Source organism: Cibotium barometz, chromosome 3 (assembly GCF_041138505.1).
Source record: "Cibotium barometz isolate CiBa-2024 chromosome 3, ASM4113850v1, whole genome shotgun sequence".
Lineage (NCBI taxonomy): Eukaryota > Viridiplantae > Streptophyta > Polypodiopsida > Cyatheales > Cibotiaceae > Cibotium > Cibotium barometz.
The window spans coordinates 36,030,421-36,047,049 of NC_141048.1; the positions used below are offsets into that span (position 1 = coordinate 36,030,421).

Below are 16,629 nucleotides of genomic sequence, written 5' to 3' on the forward strand. Positions count from 1 at the left end.
TTTTGTCTCCTACAGCTTTGTCAAGGGTTTGCTGTGGCCAAACCCTCCCCAAGGTCCCCTACACAAGACATAAGGATAGTTAATCCAAATTAGGTTTCACAAGCTTGAGCTCACCACCCAATCGTATATCTAGCACATCGAATCACTCCCGCGTATAGGGATCAAGGCTCCAGTCCATACAGACTTACACCAGCCTTTGCCACCAACACTCGCCCTAAGGGGCCGTCGCTAGACTATCTGCATCCAACTATGAACTGGTAAGAGTGGGTTATCACTCATAGTCGAGGTACTGACCATCACAATAATACTAACCAACTCATCATATAACCCCCACTTATATAGCCTGCCAATAAAAGCCATACTTGTGGGATTATTACTTCTGAGCCTTGACAATTATAATTAGCTTGCTTTTCCTAATCTCGGGGTCCTCTAACCCCGATTAGGTTGACTAACCCCACAGTTAGCAGCAAGTACATAACATACTTTCCGTCAAACATTTACGTCTTGGGAAATAAAGTCGGGGAATCTATGTTTCAAATTTGCCACTGTCTCTAAGTCTTCCTCTGCCCTGTCTTTCGACTTAATCTTATATTCAAGATCAACTTATTTCTAAGCTTTCTCTCTCTAAAATCTACTATGAACTCTAGTTCATGTGGAACAAAGGACAAGTCCTCATCCTCAACAAGTTCATGTTGTGACATAAGGTTATCCTTGCTGCCCAGTTTCTCCTTAAGTCTACTCACATGGAAATCTGGATGAACTTACACTAGTGGAGGTCAAGTTTATAAGCAACCTTACCTACCCTCTTCAGGATTTTGTTAAGGTCCGTAGTACCTAAGGGATGATTTTGCATACTTCTTTGTCCTCAAAGTCTCAAAACTTTTGGGTACCTGTAAATATACAAGCTTTCCCTTGGAGAAAACCCTCGGCAAATGCTTTTTATTAGAATAAAACTTTTCCCTATCCTTAGTAGTCCTGATAGTCTCCTTAGCATGAGCTAGCATCTCTGCATATCCATCAAGAAATCTCTAGTCGCATCTAGTTTCAAACCCTTGAAGTACTAAGGTCACAAGGGATCTGCGTTAATACCCATACATAAGCATAAAAGTCTCAAAACTCTTTGGTACCTGTAAATAATTTTTATTAGCATAAAACTTTGCCCTATCCTGATCAGTCCCGGTAGTCTTCTTAGCATGAGCCAGCATCTCTGCATATCCATCAAGAAATCTCTAGCTGCATCAAGTTTCAAACCCTTGAAATCCTAAGGTCACAAAGGATCTTAGGTTAGGAGATTCTCGGAGGCAGAGCATCGGCCCCCCATTCTCCTCCTTGGTTAGATCCCTTCTTTTGGCTTGGGATTGCATGAGGAGGTTCTTGGTACACATACCTCCGCAATGAGCTAAGGAAGCTAATAGACAACCCATTATGTGGAATGACTTGATCTTGGATGAGTATGGTAGACCTCTTGGGGCAACTACACATATTCAGTGGGCTGGCTGGGAGACTCTCTTCCCCTTAATGCTGGATTGGAAGAGGCTTAAAAGCCTCTTCCAATCCCGTGAGGCTTAAAAGCCTCACGGGATCAGAAAGGGTTGCTTACACAACATTTGAGGGACACTAATGAGAGGGATGTGCAAATTGATGCTCCATACCCAACCTGTAATCTCAGTCAAGTAAGCTCCCTTAGGCTTTTCTTTTTGCACGCTTGAGGGCAGCTCCCTTTCCAATGGCCCATCTAGCCACAAGTAAAGCAGTGGCCCTCCCGAATGGTCTAGTGGCTCTGCTCGGTCCTCTGAGTTGGGTTGACTGGAAGTCTGGGTCCAATTTTGAGTTGTGGAAGCCTTCACAAACCTAAACTTTCGTTTACATTTGGAATCTGGTTCGGAGTTGCCCAAGCTTTTTTGCTTCTGAGGAACATTCTTTTTACTCTTGCCAACAACAACTGTCTCTTCATAGATGTTTCCAAAACAAATAGCATCCTCAAGTGTTTTGCAATTATTGTTCTTCACTTGAAGCTTATGAACTGGGGACAATCCCTGCACAAAAAATCCAAGCAAGGTAATGACCGCATCCATATGCGTCACCTTTGTCTGCAACTCTCTAAACTTGTGCAAATACGTGTCAAAAGACATGGTCTTCATATCCAACTCTACAAATCTAGATACCACACCATACTCATCCTCCACGTGGAGAACTCATGCCTAAACATCTGCTCGAAACTAGCCCAAGCAATAGGCTTGTTCCAAAGCTCTCTGCACCGTCACAAGGCTTTCCCTTTTAGGAGGTCCTGCACCATCTGAATCTTCCAAGCGTCTTGGAGAGGGTGGAATTCAAAATGAACATTCCATCTATTCAGCCATGCATCAACCACTTCCTAGGTTCTCTCCTTACTCTCCCCCGAAAAAACCTCTGAGATGAAGAAAAGAGTTGCTGAAATGTGCCCCATAGGTGCAGGAGTACTCGCCAACACCTTCTGCAGTATAGTGATATGTTGATGCAATAGAGTGATCTTTCGGAAATTGGCTATCTCACTTCCCTGGGTCTTTAGGGTAGAGATCTCTGCTGGGAGTTTCTGCATCTCATTGTCGAAGTAAGACTTCTCCACTGCATCTATCTCCTCCTCTTCCACCACTATGGTATGGTGTCCATGCTCAATATCATGGCCAGGTTCCCCAACATCTGCCACTATGTCTTCCCGTTCTTGCTCATGATCCGATAAATCATCTGTGAAGGAGAACATGGATATGAGAGATAGAAGCGGGAAGAAAAACAAGGGTGTATCTCTATTATTGCAAAAAGAGAGAAAGATTGATATGTGCCAATTCTGAATTTTTAGAAAAACGAGCGAAAAAACTACAAAAACTATAGGTAAAATCTAAGATCATCACATAAACCACTCACCAAAGCTTTCCCCGAGCTCTGTGTACAAGAAGAGGTGCGAATTTGCTCCCCGCTGTTTTCTTTAATATCAAACGTATGGAAAGAGCCTCGTTTGATGGTTTAATGGGTAGGATGTGATCTATTATATGGCCTAGCCATAGCTTCCCCCCCCCCCCCCCCCCCCCCCCCCCCAAAAAAAAAAAAAAAAAACGACTTTTTTTCTTTTAAAAGAATTAGGTGTCCCCCTCTAGAAATTCCTTAAGTGGCTTAAGTTGACGTATTTAGAAGTTTTCTTAAGAAACAGCACATGTTTTTCTGTTTCAGTTATTTTTAGAAAAACTTCAAAAATAGTAACTCCTGCTTTCTTTCCTCAACGCGGCCTGCTGAGACAGCGCACAGCAGCCTGCTGTCCACACCCGCATGCACTTGCGCACACAATGTTCCCCTGACTGCTTCTCTGATGGCTGCCTTGGTCTCACCCCCCCCCCCCCTTCCCTCTCTCTCTGTGTGCTGCGCCAAACAGCAAGAAGTTGTTCTGTAGGAACCAGACTGTCGTGCTCTTCTTCAAAACACACGTCTGCTGCCCACAAAACCCTCTAACTGCTGTGCGCAGGCCATACAGCCCTCTGGCAGAGTTTCAAGGTTCCAAACCTCAACCCCTTGCCCACATGTTTACAAAACATGTCAAGGGTATCACCTGATTAAGAAAATCGCAGCCCTTCAGGGAGTTTTAACCAGAGGAACGTCAGGGTTTCATAAGGGTTCTCTTGTACATCTCCTACACGCATGACTATCCTTGTTCCCTATCTCTTAGAATCCACATACAATCCTGGCAGTTGCATATCTCTTACGATGCAAAAAGCAATCTGTGGTGCTGAGAGAAATACCTGGGAATCTCGACGTGAAATAAACCATGAAAGACATGCAAACCTTTGTAGACTCCGCATTTAGGTTGCTGTGATATCAAGTGTAAGAGGCCTCCTTGGCCTGTCAAACCAGGATCTCCTAAACACAGTCCAATACAAGATTAGAGAAAACCAGATAAAGGGGTGTAGGGGCAAGCTCACTACCCAACTGTAGGATTAGTACTTCGATTCACCCCCGAGCCAGGGGCTAAAGTTCCACTCTGGATACATGCCAGTCAGCACTGGACCAGTACTTGCCCATAGGGGCCCTTGGCAAGGGTAGAAACTCTAGTCTAGGCACAGACCCATCAGAAATGCACTACACAACTGACTACCAGTAATATCCTAGGGCATCACTTATATAGTGATAATTGCTGCTATGTATAGCTAACTTGCTATATAGCAAATAGCCTAGTTTTATTAATTCTGAACCTTAGCCCTCTGTATCTAACTCTTATCTCCTTATCCCATGTCCCCTAACCTTGCTCTGGATTAGGCTTGCTAATCCAAGGATTAGCTCTAGGTACATAACATTGTTGGAGCTCACGGGTGGGGAGACGCCATCAGTTTGTAACTCTGGTTTGCAATAGTAATTCAGCATTATTCTCCATATCCCTTGCTTAAGTTCTTTGTCTTGTGATCAAGTTCCACTTGGTATATTTTCTTACATATGAACAACCTTTGAACCGGAGTAAATTGAGGTTGAGCCCGAATAAGTGTCTCCATTGGACTGAGATGGGGTGTGGGGCAAGTGGCTCCATTGAACTGAGGCAGGATTTGGGAAGATCCTTGGTTTTGTGTGTTGTTACCCCATTGGGTGGGATTAGGTTTGGTCAATGATCCTTGGGTGGTTTTGGGTTTTAGCAATTTGCAGAAGAAAAAGTGTCAAGAGAGAGACTCCGGACATCCTCCACCCAGAGCACCCTTTGGAGATGGCTGATCAGCCACCCCCACACAAGGCCGACTATGGCAAATGGACAAGATTGGGAAAAAATGTGCTCTTTCCTTTTTATGGGGCGTCCTTCGCTGATCGGCCCTTAGCCCCTTTTTGCTTGGTATTTTGGGTACCCATGTGCTGCCTTTGGCCAATGTTCATGGCCTCTCTTACGCACATTTGATCCTCGTTCACATTGCTAGTGTTGGAATTAGGGTTGCAGGAAAGCACACAAAGCTTGGAGAAGAAGAAGCAAGAATGCACACAACACAAAGTGTATTAGATTGTGTCAATGTACAAAAGATAAGTTAGCCCTAGAAGGATGGGCGTATATACAAGCCGGGGGAAAAAACCTCCTAAAGAGGGAAAAAGTGCCCCGGCGGTCCTAAGTGTGTTCACACACAGCACTACCTATATGTATATGGCAACAAATCCTCCCTGGGAGTGATGGTGTGAACGAGAGCTGGCACTCATGTATAGGGGAGTGCCATGTCCGAAGTAGATCAGTCCACAAAGGGGAGCAAGCCCAAAGCTTTGCGAAAAGCTTCGAACTTCTCATGAGGAAGCGCCTTTGTGAAAAGATCTGCGAGGTTGTCCTGTGTTGGCACATAGGCCAAGCTGATCTCTCCTGCTAAGAGTCTCTCCCTGACATAGTGATAATGCACCTCAATGTGCTTTGTGCGAGCATGAAAAACTGGGTTTCTCGCAACTGCCAATGCGCTCTGACTGTCAGTGAAGATAGAGGTGGCAGACTTCTGTCCAACACCCAAGTCAGCCATAAGCCGTCTGAGCCACACACACTCAACCGTAGCTGTGAAAGCTGCCCTGTACTCAGCTTCACAACTAGAAGTGGCCACAGTAGGTTGCTTCTTGCTCAACCAAGATATGCATGAGCTACCGAACATGAAACAAAAACCACTTGTGAATACTCTTGTGTCATAGCAACCAGCCCAATCTGAGTCCGAAAAAGCATGTAAATCTGGCGGCAACGATCCCCCTTGGGATAAAACAACCCAAGATGTATGGTGCCACTCAAGTAGCGAAAGATGCGTTTAACTGCCTTCCAATGCTGAGACCCTGGGCTATGCATAAACCTACTCACCTGTGAGAGTGCAAACTGAATGTCCGGACTCGTAATGCATACATAAATGAGGCAACCAACAGCTGTCTGATAGAGTGTGACATCAAAGTGATCTCCAGCATCATGAAGACTCAACTTCAAACCTGTCTCCATTGGAGTAGCAATAGGCTTGCAGTCTTCAAGGCCAAATCTCCGCAACAATGTCTCAATATACTTTGTCCGACACAAAGCAATACCTCCATCATAGTGCTTAAATTGTATCCCCAAATAATGATGCAAATGTTCCAAATCTGACATCTCAAAAGAGGCATTCAAATCAGCCTTAAAATCAGCAATATGACTCTCATTTGGTCCTGTGAGCAGCATGTCATCGACATAGAGAGCAATGATTAGATGTACACCATCCACACGTTTAACATACAAAGTGCTTTCTGTTGGACTATTCTGAAAACCATGTGCAGTTAAATATGCATGTATCTTTTCATACCAAGCGCGTGGAGCTTGCTTTAAACCATATAAAGCCTTTTTCAACCTGCACACTTTGTTTTCCTGCCCTCTTTGAACAAAACCACGAGGCTGCGATACATACACCTCCTCATGCAAATCTCCATTCAAGAACGCAGTCTTTATGTCCAGCTGATGTACATTCCAACCATTATGAGCTGCCAATGCACAAATGCTACGAATGGTAGTCATACGACAAGTGGGAGCAAAGGTCTCATCAAAATCAATGCCCTTTTCTTGAGCATAACCCTTTGCAACAAGTCTAGCTTTATAGCGATCAACACTGCCATCTGGCTTTCATTTCAACTTAAAAACCCACTTACATCCAATGGCCTTTTTATCAATAGGCAAATCACACAAAGACCATGTACTATTCTTTATTATAGCATCATATTCACTTTGCATTGCAGCCAACCAATTTTTTGATTTTTGTGCCTCATCAAATGAAAGAGGTTCTTCCTCTTCACACATACTAGACACAGCCAAAGCATAACAATCTGATGCATAAGAGGCATGCTGAAAACCTGAACGAGTACGACTAGATATAGGTGCATCAATTTTACTATCACGCAAGGTTTGCACCAGCCATTTAGACATACCTCTAGCTTGCTCATTTTCAGTCCTATCCTCAGAAATTACATCCTGTAAATCTGCATCAGAAATAGGCTGATCTATGATGTCGTTTGAAATCTGCATAGGCTGAATATTTGCCTCATTAGGACTTACATTTGAATTCCCACCTGTAAACAGAGGCAACAATGTATCAAATACATCCCGTGAGCTCACACCTGTCTCTTTGGTACATGATAACAAAGGCTGCACATCATCTTCCACAAAAACAACATCTCGACTAATCAAGATACGCTTTGACTGTGGATGATACAATCTGTAACCCTTGCTCTCAGCACTGTAACCAACAAAAATGCATTTGACAGCCTTATCATCCAATTTTCTGCGTTGTTGCACAGGCACTAAAGCATAGGCCAAGCAACCAAAGACATGTAAGTGACTAATAGAAGGCTTCCTGCCATGCCAAGCTTCGTATGGAGTAATAGATTGCAAGGCCTTAGTGGGACACCTGTTGAGTACATATGCAGCACACATGACAGCCTCAAGCCAAAACGCATGTGGCAAAGCTTGGCTCTTGACCATACATCGTGCCATCTCCATAAGTGACCTGTTTTTCCTCTCAGCAACACCATTTTGCTGAGGGGTATATGGCACTGTACATTGGTGTTTTATCCCACGACTAGCCAGAAATGCATCGGACTCTTTAGACATGTACTCCCTCCCTCGATCAGAACGGAGGGTGCCCACATTACAATTGGATACATTTTCAACCATAAGCAAAAACTGTTTGAAGCACAAAAACACTTCGGACTTTGCCTTCAGTGGATATACCCATGCATGCCTTGAGTAATCATCAATGAAAGTCACGAAGTACAAGTGTTTACCAAATGACGGAGTTTGCATAGGCCCACATACATCACTATGTACAAGTTGCAATTTGCGAGTGGCCCGCACAGAACCATCCTTTGAAAACACAGAACGCTGTATTTTGCCCAAAATACAGCCTTCACAAACATGTTTCAATGGTGCCTCAAGAGGAGGCAATGAAGCAACCATATCAAATTTCTGCAAACGCAGCAAACTAGCAAAGTTCAGATGACCAAAACGAGCATGCCATAGTTTTGCATCTGAAACTGCCTTTTCATCAGAAACTGCATTTGCTGAATCTTCCACACACTTGTCATAAGAATTGAGCCTATACAGCCCACGAAACAAGGTGCCAGCTACAATAATCGTATCACCAGAAGTCAAATCATGAACAGTACATCTGTCATCCACAAATTTGACTACAAGTCCAAGTCTAGCAAGCGCAGAGACAGACAATAGATTCTTCTTTATCCCTGGCACATACAAAGCATCTGAAAGTGTGAAAGCGCTGTCATTTACAGCAGTAAGCATAATTTTACCAATGTCCTTCACTGGGTAAGAAGCATTATTGGCACATGTGATAGTATTCCCATTAGGGACAGCCTCAAGAGAAGTGAACATATCACGATGCGAGGTAATGTGCTTTGTAGCACCACCGTCAAAATACCAAACATGAGAGTCAACAGAAACTGCCAAACATGCATCATGTACAGATGGGTCATACTTGCAATACACGCTAAACGCCCATTCTGTATCCTGCACAACATTTGCAGAATCTGCATTTGTAGAAACATCTGCTATTGTGGCTGCATTTGACTCTTTTCTTCTTTGCTTCTTGAGCCTTTAGCTTAGGGCTATTCTTAATGACATGATCATTTGCCTTACAATAGTTGCACCTGGTCTTTTTCTTGCCTTTATCAAGAGCCTTCTCAGACTTATTATTGCTACCTGTGGAAGGAGAAGAAGTTGCAGACCTACTAATAGGAGAAGAAACAGTGGAAGGGGCTGCCTTACTACTTCTCTGCTGCTGGGCAGCAATAAATGCTTGATCAACTGCACGCTGCCTGGCCCTGTTTTGCCTGGACTGCGCTTCTTGCAAGAGCTTGTTGACTAAAGTATCATACTTGACAGCATCAGGTCTGTCCTCATTAAGAAGTCTCCACGTGGAAGCAAAAGTCTGATATGTCTCAGGTAAAGCATCAAGAACAGTCTGCACAAGAGGATGATCAGGAATAATCTCACCTGCAGAAATCAAGTGTTCTTTGAGATCTTTAATCTCAGCAAGAAAAACATTCATATCATCATCTTCTTGCATAATCTTTAATTCTAGCTCTTTACGCAGGTAAGCGATTTTTGCCTCGTTACGACCTTTGCTGTTTTAGCTGAACGAATATGTGGAGTGATGTTACGTTTGACAGAAAGTGCAATCAAGGCATGAGCCTGCGCATCTTTACCATCCCAACGAGCTTGTTCAGCAGTGGGTAAAACAGCAGCAACAGTAGAGCTGCTAGAACCTGCAACATCCTCAACAGATCCTACATCCACAGAACTTGGAGGTACATCCATACCCTACACAATGTTCCACACTCCTTTTGCAACCAAAACATGCTGCATCATGTATGCCCAAAGTGGGTAGTTGCTGTCTCCATCCAATTTGTCATCAGCAGATAACATGCGAAATACATCATTGCTGTTATCTGCCATGGCCACTGACTGAAACACTACCTGTAATGAAGCAAAGACTGAACAGAAGACAACTTGTGCTATGTAGCACGGTCCACAATAGAACACGTATGCCTGTTTTGCAGAAAACTGCACTGTCGAAATTTCTGCAGAAAATGACGAAAACACCTGTGCAGAACTTGAAATGCAAAAACGGAGCCCGAAACGACCTCAGATGCAAATTCTGAGAACGCAAGCCCTTTGGGCTTATTTGCAGAGTTTAGGGACCTGCAAGCGCTCGTGAAAGCTCACCTCAATCAGAGAACGTGAGTCGGAGGGTGCCGGCGGCGTAGCCCTGGGAGCCGATGCCTGCTCTGATACCAATTGTTGGAATTAGGGTTACAGGAAAGCACACAAAGCTTGGAGAAGAAGAAGCAAGAATGCACACAACACAAAGTGTATTAGATTGTGTCAATGTACAAAAGATAAGTTAGCCCTAGAAGGATGGGCGTATATACAAGCCGGGGGAAAAAACCTCCTAAAGAGGGAAAAAGTGCCCCGGCGGTCCTAAGTGTGTTCACACACATCACTACCTATATATATATGGCAACAGCTAGTTACCTTGGACAAAAGGCTTTAACACGTGTGGACAATTACCTTCTAAATGACTCTGACCATTGTTCTAGGCAGTCAATCAGAAACCTAATAAATGATTGGGACAGACGTACATCATTACAGCTTGCAAGTGGGTTACATTTGACTTGTGCTGGATTTGCATAGAGACTTTGACATTGGCTTGACCCTAGACCTAGATGGTACTTGGTGACATGTCCCTAAACAAGGACTCACAAAATGCACTGTGGCCATCCCAAAAGGTGTTCCAAGTGTATTGATTAGCCCGACTGTTCACATGGCACCCTACTACCATAGGTGTGCACATGATGAGTACGTAAATATGTATGTATCTATATCTATTTGTATGTATGTATGTATCTATATCTATATGTATTTATGTAAACACACAATGTGTGCGTGCAGTAACATAAATAATAAGGATGGTATTGTTGCAGGTGAAGGAAGTGGAAGATGGCAAGGAGCTGTTTTTTGGTGTGGATGCTCAAAATCTGTTGGTTGTGAACTCTGGAAATGACTTGCCGGTAAATTCTCTATGAGCTGGTCCGTGAAGTATTGCGGCAATAAAGTAATAAATTCTGTTCTTTAAGTTGCTGAAGTGTTGCCTTTTTTTGGTAAGCACTCTAGTACTTCTGGGGTCTCTTCCCAAACCTTGCACTTCAGTGCCATCATAAGGGATCATATGTCATCTACTGCCTTTTAATGACTTATTTCATCTCATCTAAGATTGTGCGAAAATTCGTGACTGTGAATGACACACACGCCATATTTGCACAGGTAATTGATCTCTCAAGGGTCTCACCTGACCTTGCATACATTGCGGCTGATGCAGACTTAGTAGTATTGGAAGGAATGGTAAGCTTCTAGTGTGTTTCTGTTTTGCGATTTTTTTAAAGCACTCCATATCTGCACTTTACAAGTGTGACATTAATGACATTATTTGTGTTGTGTGAAGTTTTAATGGGACTTGCCTTGCATACTGTTAGGGTCGGGCTATTGAGACCAATCTGTACTCTTTGTTCAAGTGCGATTCTCTAAAGATTGGAATGGTAATCCTTCTCTAATCTCTACCATCCCTTAGCCAGAATCTAGACCTTAGACCCTCTTTATTGACAAATATAAGTGTTGAGAGGGATCCTTATGTACAGGTAAAACACCCGGAGGTTGCAGAGTTCCTGGGAGGGCGATTATTTGATTGTGTAATTAAGTACACAGAGAATGTTCCATAAAGGTATATAATGATGTGTTTTGGCTATCATCGATATATTTATATAATCGATCTGTTTCTCATCACTGAGAATTAAGATGGTTTTGTGTGAATGCTTTTTTGAAGAACAGATTCATCCAAAAATTTTGCCATATATTTATTTGGCATTTGAATCATTTATATAATAAAAATTTTCAGGATACATGCAGATATATTGGATTTACTTCATACCTGTGATTCATACATGTGATGCATAGCCAGTTTTCTTCTATCAGGTTTTGCAATTATAAATCTGTTCTATATATGCTCTTGGATGGTACAATTGGCATTGTCTGATAACATCCAAAATGTGTCTTGTAGGACTAATTCCCACCATTCATATTCTCATACGAGCTTGGGTCTCCATGTGGGCTCATCTGCCCCCTAATGGGCGCCCAATAGTGTCTAGGGACAATATAATGCTTTTGTGTGGCAATGATACTTGTATTGGCATTACGACTGCTTATGCACTTATTTTCCCTTTCTTTTGCATCATTAAAATATGTGATTTTTTCATAAATACGAGGTGCCCATCTAGCTTTTTACCGACATTTATTTTGTAGGATTGGCAATTATTTGTACCCATCTTGTTTGTGAAGTTGGAATGACTCTTCCTCTTGTGTGTTCTCAACCGTCCATATCCATTATCTTAGCTAGCTATGTTTTAATCAATTATTATTAAGCTTAATAGTTTGCTTTGGGATAATTAAGGGCATAGCACGAATTATGAGTCAAAAATAGTTTTATTTCAAGTGTGCAACAATAAAAGCATGATAGACAGTATTGCTTTGGATGGATGCACTGTATTCATTAGCATTAGGAGCCACCCCAGATTGACCAATTGTTATATCTTAAGACGAGGCCCAAGCTGCTTGTACAGTATGGGGAATAAGGCTTGCAGCCTATAAATAAATAATAGCAATGTTTTAGTTCAGTACTAAAGTCATAGCAATGTGTGATAGCTTTGTTTTAATCTAGTAATGAGCTGTATTCAAAGGCATAACATTCTTAGCCTCATGTTCACCACACTAATTATCTAATAAATTTCCAACTATATGCAACCTTCGATTAAACTCCATCTTCTTTCTTTTCCACTAGCACTTCTAGTGTAACCTTCTCATGTCCCTTGTGACCACCCTGCAACCCTATGAACGTGCTATGACAAATGCAGCGTCTATAATCACTATGTTCATGACATTCCAAATGCCTCCCTATCTAACACTAGCAAGGAATTGGGAGAGGGCAAGTTGTAACTCATCTGTTGCCTCATCATAACATGTGACCTTACTAGACATGCTCCAATGTAGATGCACATGGTCATTTAGCCACACCTCATTAAACTTGTGTAAGTTTTCTCTACTATTCACACCAATTGGTGTAGCACTGAATACATGGATTGTTTCTTTGCAATGAGTCAACTTGAGTTTGTTACCAAGAATACATTTCCATGCAGTACAAAATATTGACCATTGGTTGCAATTCAAGAGGAGTGAAAGTGATTGTATGCTTGATTTTTGTTGGGCATTTTTACTTTTTGTAACCTATGTTAATGGTTTGTTATAGGCAAGTTTTTCCAATGCACACCAAAAATTACACTAAAAACATTGTTTCATACATATTTTAAAATTTTGATTTTTGACAAACAAGATAGCATAACAAAAATGAAACCTAGTGGTAAGACCAAGTTAGAGACAAATTATGTGGTGATGAATCTGACCCCTTGTGTTTGGAAGGGTTGGGTGGGTTCGAAACTAGTTTGTTCATTGTGAGCTTCTAAGAAATTGTTCCCTAGAAATCTATAGCATAGTGTGTGTGTGTGTGTGTGTGTGTGTGTGTGCACGTACACACCCACACACCATGTGTTCTCCATAGTATTGTGTGTGTTTATGTAAAGGCTTGTTGCTCTAAGGGTATTTGGTGATTGTAAAAGAAAGGTGAGAGTTAAAGATCAAAGGCTAGTTTTCAAATGAGGTTAGTGATGATGTGTATGTGATGATATCATGGGGCTATATTGGTAGATTGAGACAATCAAGGGATGGTGGAGATTCATGGTGATTTGTTGGAGTAAACCATGCAGAGAAAAGTGGATTTGGATATTCATGTGTGAGCTATAAATTGGTTAGAGAGGGCTTGATCAATGTGAATAGTGCCTTTCACATTATGATGCATTTTACATTTGAGAGGAGGCACGTGTCGTCTAGATTATTGTGTGTATGCGAAGGCTCGTTGTTGTAAGGATATTTGGTGATTGTACAAGGTGGGAACGAAAGATCCAAGGTTACATCCCAAGCAAGGTTAGGGATGATGTGTACATGATGATCTTGTCATGTCTTGTGTGGACATAACTTGGGTAGTGTTAAGGTCGATCGGATAATTCTAGCACTGTGAATTGGTCATGTGGCTATAAAGTTGGGATTATGGGTCATTTGTGAGTAGTTTCGGTTGTGGAGCTCTTACCTTGCAAGAGGGGGCATCCTAAGGGTGCCAACTAGTGGTCAGCCCATTGGGTGGGCGATGCCAGTGCGACAGTTGTGATGGTTGGGGATGCGTAGTGTGCAATGCACATGCTATGTGGGCAAATGCTTGCTAGGGTTGTGCTGGTATCTAGCTTGGGGGATGGCTTACTATTGTGATGGTTTGGAGTCTATGGTTGGGTGGTGAGTTCTAGCCACACCCCTATTTGTTTTCCTTGTTTGTTCATGGTTACATTGATTTATATGTGGTGTTGCAATGCTTTGGGTGCACTTCTCAAGTTTTCAAATGTGAGTTAACCATCTTGAGTGGACACACAAATAGGTGGACATTTACCTGAGGTGTTTAAGAGCATTGTTTGTTTATTTAAATAATGTTAATTGATATCTTAAGCATGGTTAGTGTTAATTGAAGAGGATTAGTCGAATTAATTATGCATCTCCATTAGTGAATATATATATTTATTTAAATAATACTTATTTAGTGTTAATTGAAGAGGATTAGTTGAATTGGTTATGCATCTCCATTAGTGAATATAATTTCTTTGGAAATGTATAAAAATTAACCAATTAAGAGCCCTTGAATGGTTTGTAAAAGATTTTTTTGTTTGGTTGCATTAACCTTAGTGAAATGAAGGTTTAAATGGTGAAAAGGCTTCTTGCATAGTCTTCAATGCACTCAGTTAAAAATTGATTTTTTTAGTGAAAAGATGAGAGAGTTAGAAGGTTGATTTGATGGGAATTTATGGTTTACAATCTAAAATTAAGGCCATGGTTTGAAAACCATTTGTTTGGGGTAAAATTGGCATATTGTAAGAGAGTATTTTGTTTTTTGTGTGTTGAAATGCATAAAGGAGGGAAGTATAGGAGAATACATGCCTTCTTGTGCATTGGGCCTCATAATTACTTGTTACCATCAAGGTATTTGCACTTTGGGTATGAGAAGTACCTTCCTAGGGAGACCATTGGGTAAAAGGGTAATTAGCACTTGGTTCCTCCTTGTAACCAGTGGATAAATGCATTGAAGCACATGGAAAATTTTTGAAGTTTATTCTTTTCTGTACTTATAGACATGGGGAAGATTGATGAGTTAGAGAAAAGGAGAAGATGATTTTAGTGTTGACATGTGGAGATAGGGATCCCTATTGATTGTGGCACATGTGTAACCTCCATCCATATGGCATGTGACATGAAGAAGACTTTTTTTCCTCCCTTCTAGCATTTGAATTTCCATGCCTACTTGAGATGGGGGGGAATGGTTGCATTTTCAACCTTGTCTACTAACTTTATGGCTTTTTCTATTATCTTGTGAAAGCCATAATATTTAAAATGTTGAAAATTCTTTTTTGTGTTTCTTATAGCAAGGAACTAGCAAGAAAAAAGCCTATCTTTCAATTTTCATACACCACTTATGCTTTTATAAAAAATACCTTCAATATCTTTACAAAAGGTCTATACCTTTGTAAAGCCTATATACCAAGCAACTATAAACCTTTGTTTAAAATCAAAGGTGACCATTATACACGTAAGAAAGGTTTTTGCTAACCCAAATCTTCGGTGCCACCACGTGTAAAACTAGTGTAAGCATTGATAAGTCAAAAATTTTGTTGGATTTTGTTTCTTTATTTTTTCAAAATCTAAATCCAATGATTTCATTGGTAATTCAAATAATTTCTTACACTTTTTTTTTTTTGTAAAAATACATGAATCACTCTTGTGATGGGGGTGAAAGTATGGTTTTTTTTTTTTGCATAATTGTACTTTAATTAATGAACTTCATGATGAGTTGAGTGATTTAACACAACCACTTATTAATATACTTAAATTAAATTTTGTTGTGGATCGTGTGGGATGGTTTTATACATGTGAATGTGAGAAAATGATATTTGATTTGTGCCATGAGAAACAGGTGGAATTTTATAAACTTTGGGTTTTGCTTATGCTTAATGGAGTGGGGAAACTCACAAAAGTTTCCCAAAAGCTTATGTAGAAAAGTTTAGAAAATCAAACAGTGGATTTCTTGTTTAATATTGGGTTTAAAGAGGCTGTATAAACATAGACCAATGCAAAAATTTTCCTTTTTGTTTGACGAAAAAATGGAAGTTGCTCTCCTACTGACCAGTTTGGTGTCATAATGTAGCGAGAGTGGACACTAGTGGTCCTATGCTACCCAGCTCCAAACATAGATGGTCCTTATTGATTTAGATGAGCTTCAAATTACTTTCCAGCAAGTTCAGAATCTACAGAGTGAGCTCCACAGGTTGGGCCATTTGGTACTTTTGGGTATCTTCCTTTTAGTTCAGAATTAATCTTAGGGACACCTAGATTTAGTTAGAGCCTAAGACACATTTTGCCATTATTCAATGTTTTGGGGAGTACAAAATAATGGCAGTGGGGAAAAGCTTTTACGAGGTCATGTCTTCATGTGGTGGCAAGATCTCAAGGGTAAACCCACGGCTCCAAGGACTTGGGAGGAATTCAAGATTGTATTCTTGGAGACCTTTATTAGAGAGCCAAATGAAACTGTAGATTTATTGCGACTGTTGATTATACAATTGAGGGGGAGATCTTTTGAGGCCTTCATAGAGTTCTAACAGCTTATAGCTAAGTTCCCAGATCTTCCAGATCATTACATTTTCCTATTTTTCCTCTAAGCATTAGTGATTATCACAATGAGGTAAAGGTACTTTCAGGATGCAATGCACTTGAAAAAGAAGGACACTAACAACAAAAATGCAATGTAAAAGAGGAGGAAAGGGAAAATTATGTTCGATGAGCGAGTAGATGATCTACACACACATAATCATATCAAGCACAGAGTGAAAGAGGGACCAAAAGTGATAGTTGGAATACTTGGTAGTAGAATGATCATGAAT

The 16,629-nt window shown here is 41.1% G+C and overlaps 1 protein-coding gene across 6 annotated transcripts in view; it reads left to right on the forward strand.

The window, feature by feature from the left end:
• LOC147640010 (damage-control phosphatase At2g17340-like) overlaps window positions 1–11,802 on the forward strand; it is an 86,990-nt gene extending 75,188 nt beyond the window's left edge. Inside the window, exons 9-14 of one of the 6 annotated variants that reach the window (XR_015262289.1) lie at window positions 10,474–10,560; window positions 10,814–10,891; window positions 11,023–11,085; window positions 11,185–11,267; window positions 11,442–11,518; window positions 11,604–11,802. Coding sequence is in view for 4 of the 6 variants with exons in the window: in XM_086776266.1 (XP_086632392.1) it covers window positions 10,474–10,560; window positions 10,814–10,891; window positions 11,023–11,085; window positions 11,185–11,265 (309 nt within the window). In the remaining 2 variants the exon portion in view is untranslated. Of the gene's footprint in view, window positions 1–10,473; window positions 10,561–10,813; window positions 10,892–11,022; window positions 11,086–11,184 lie in introns of all 6 variants that reach the window. The other 5 variants (XR_015262292.1, XM_086776266.1, XM_086776260.1 and 2 more) reach the window with 5 other exon arrangements.
• The last annotated feature ends 4,827 nt before the right edge of the window (window positions 11,803–16,629 follow it).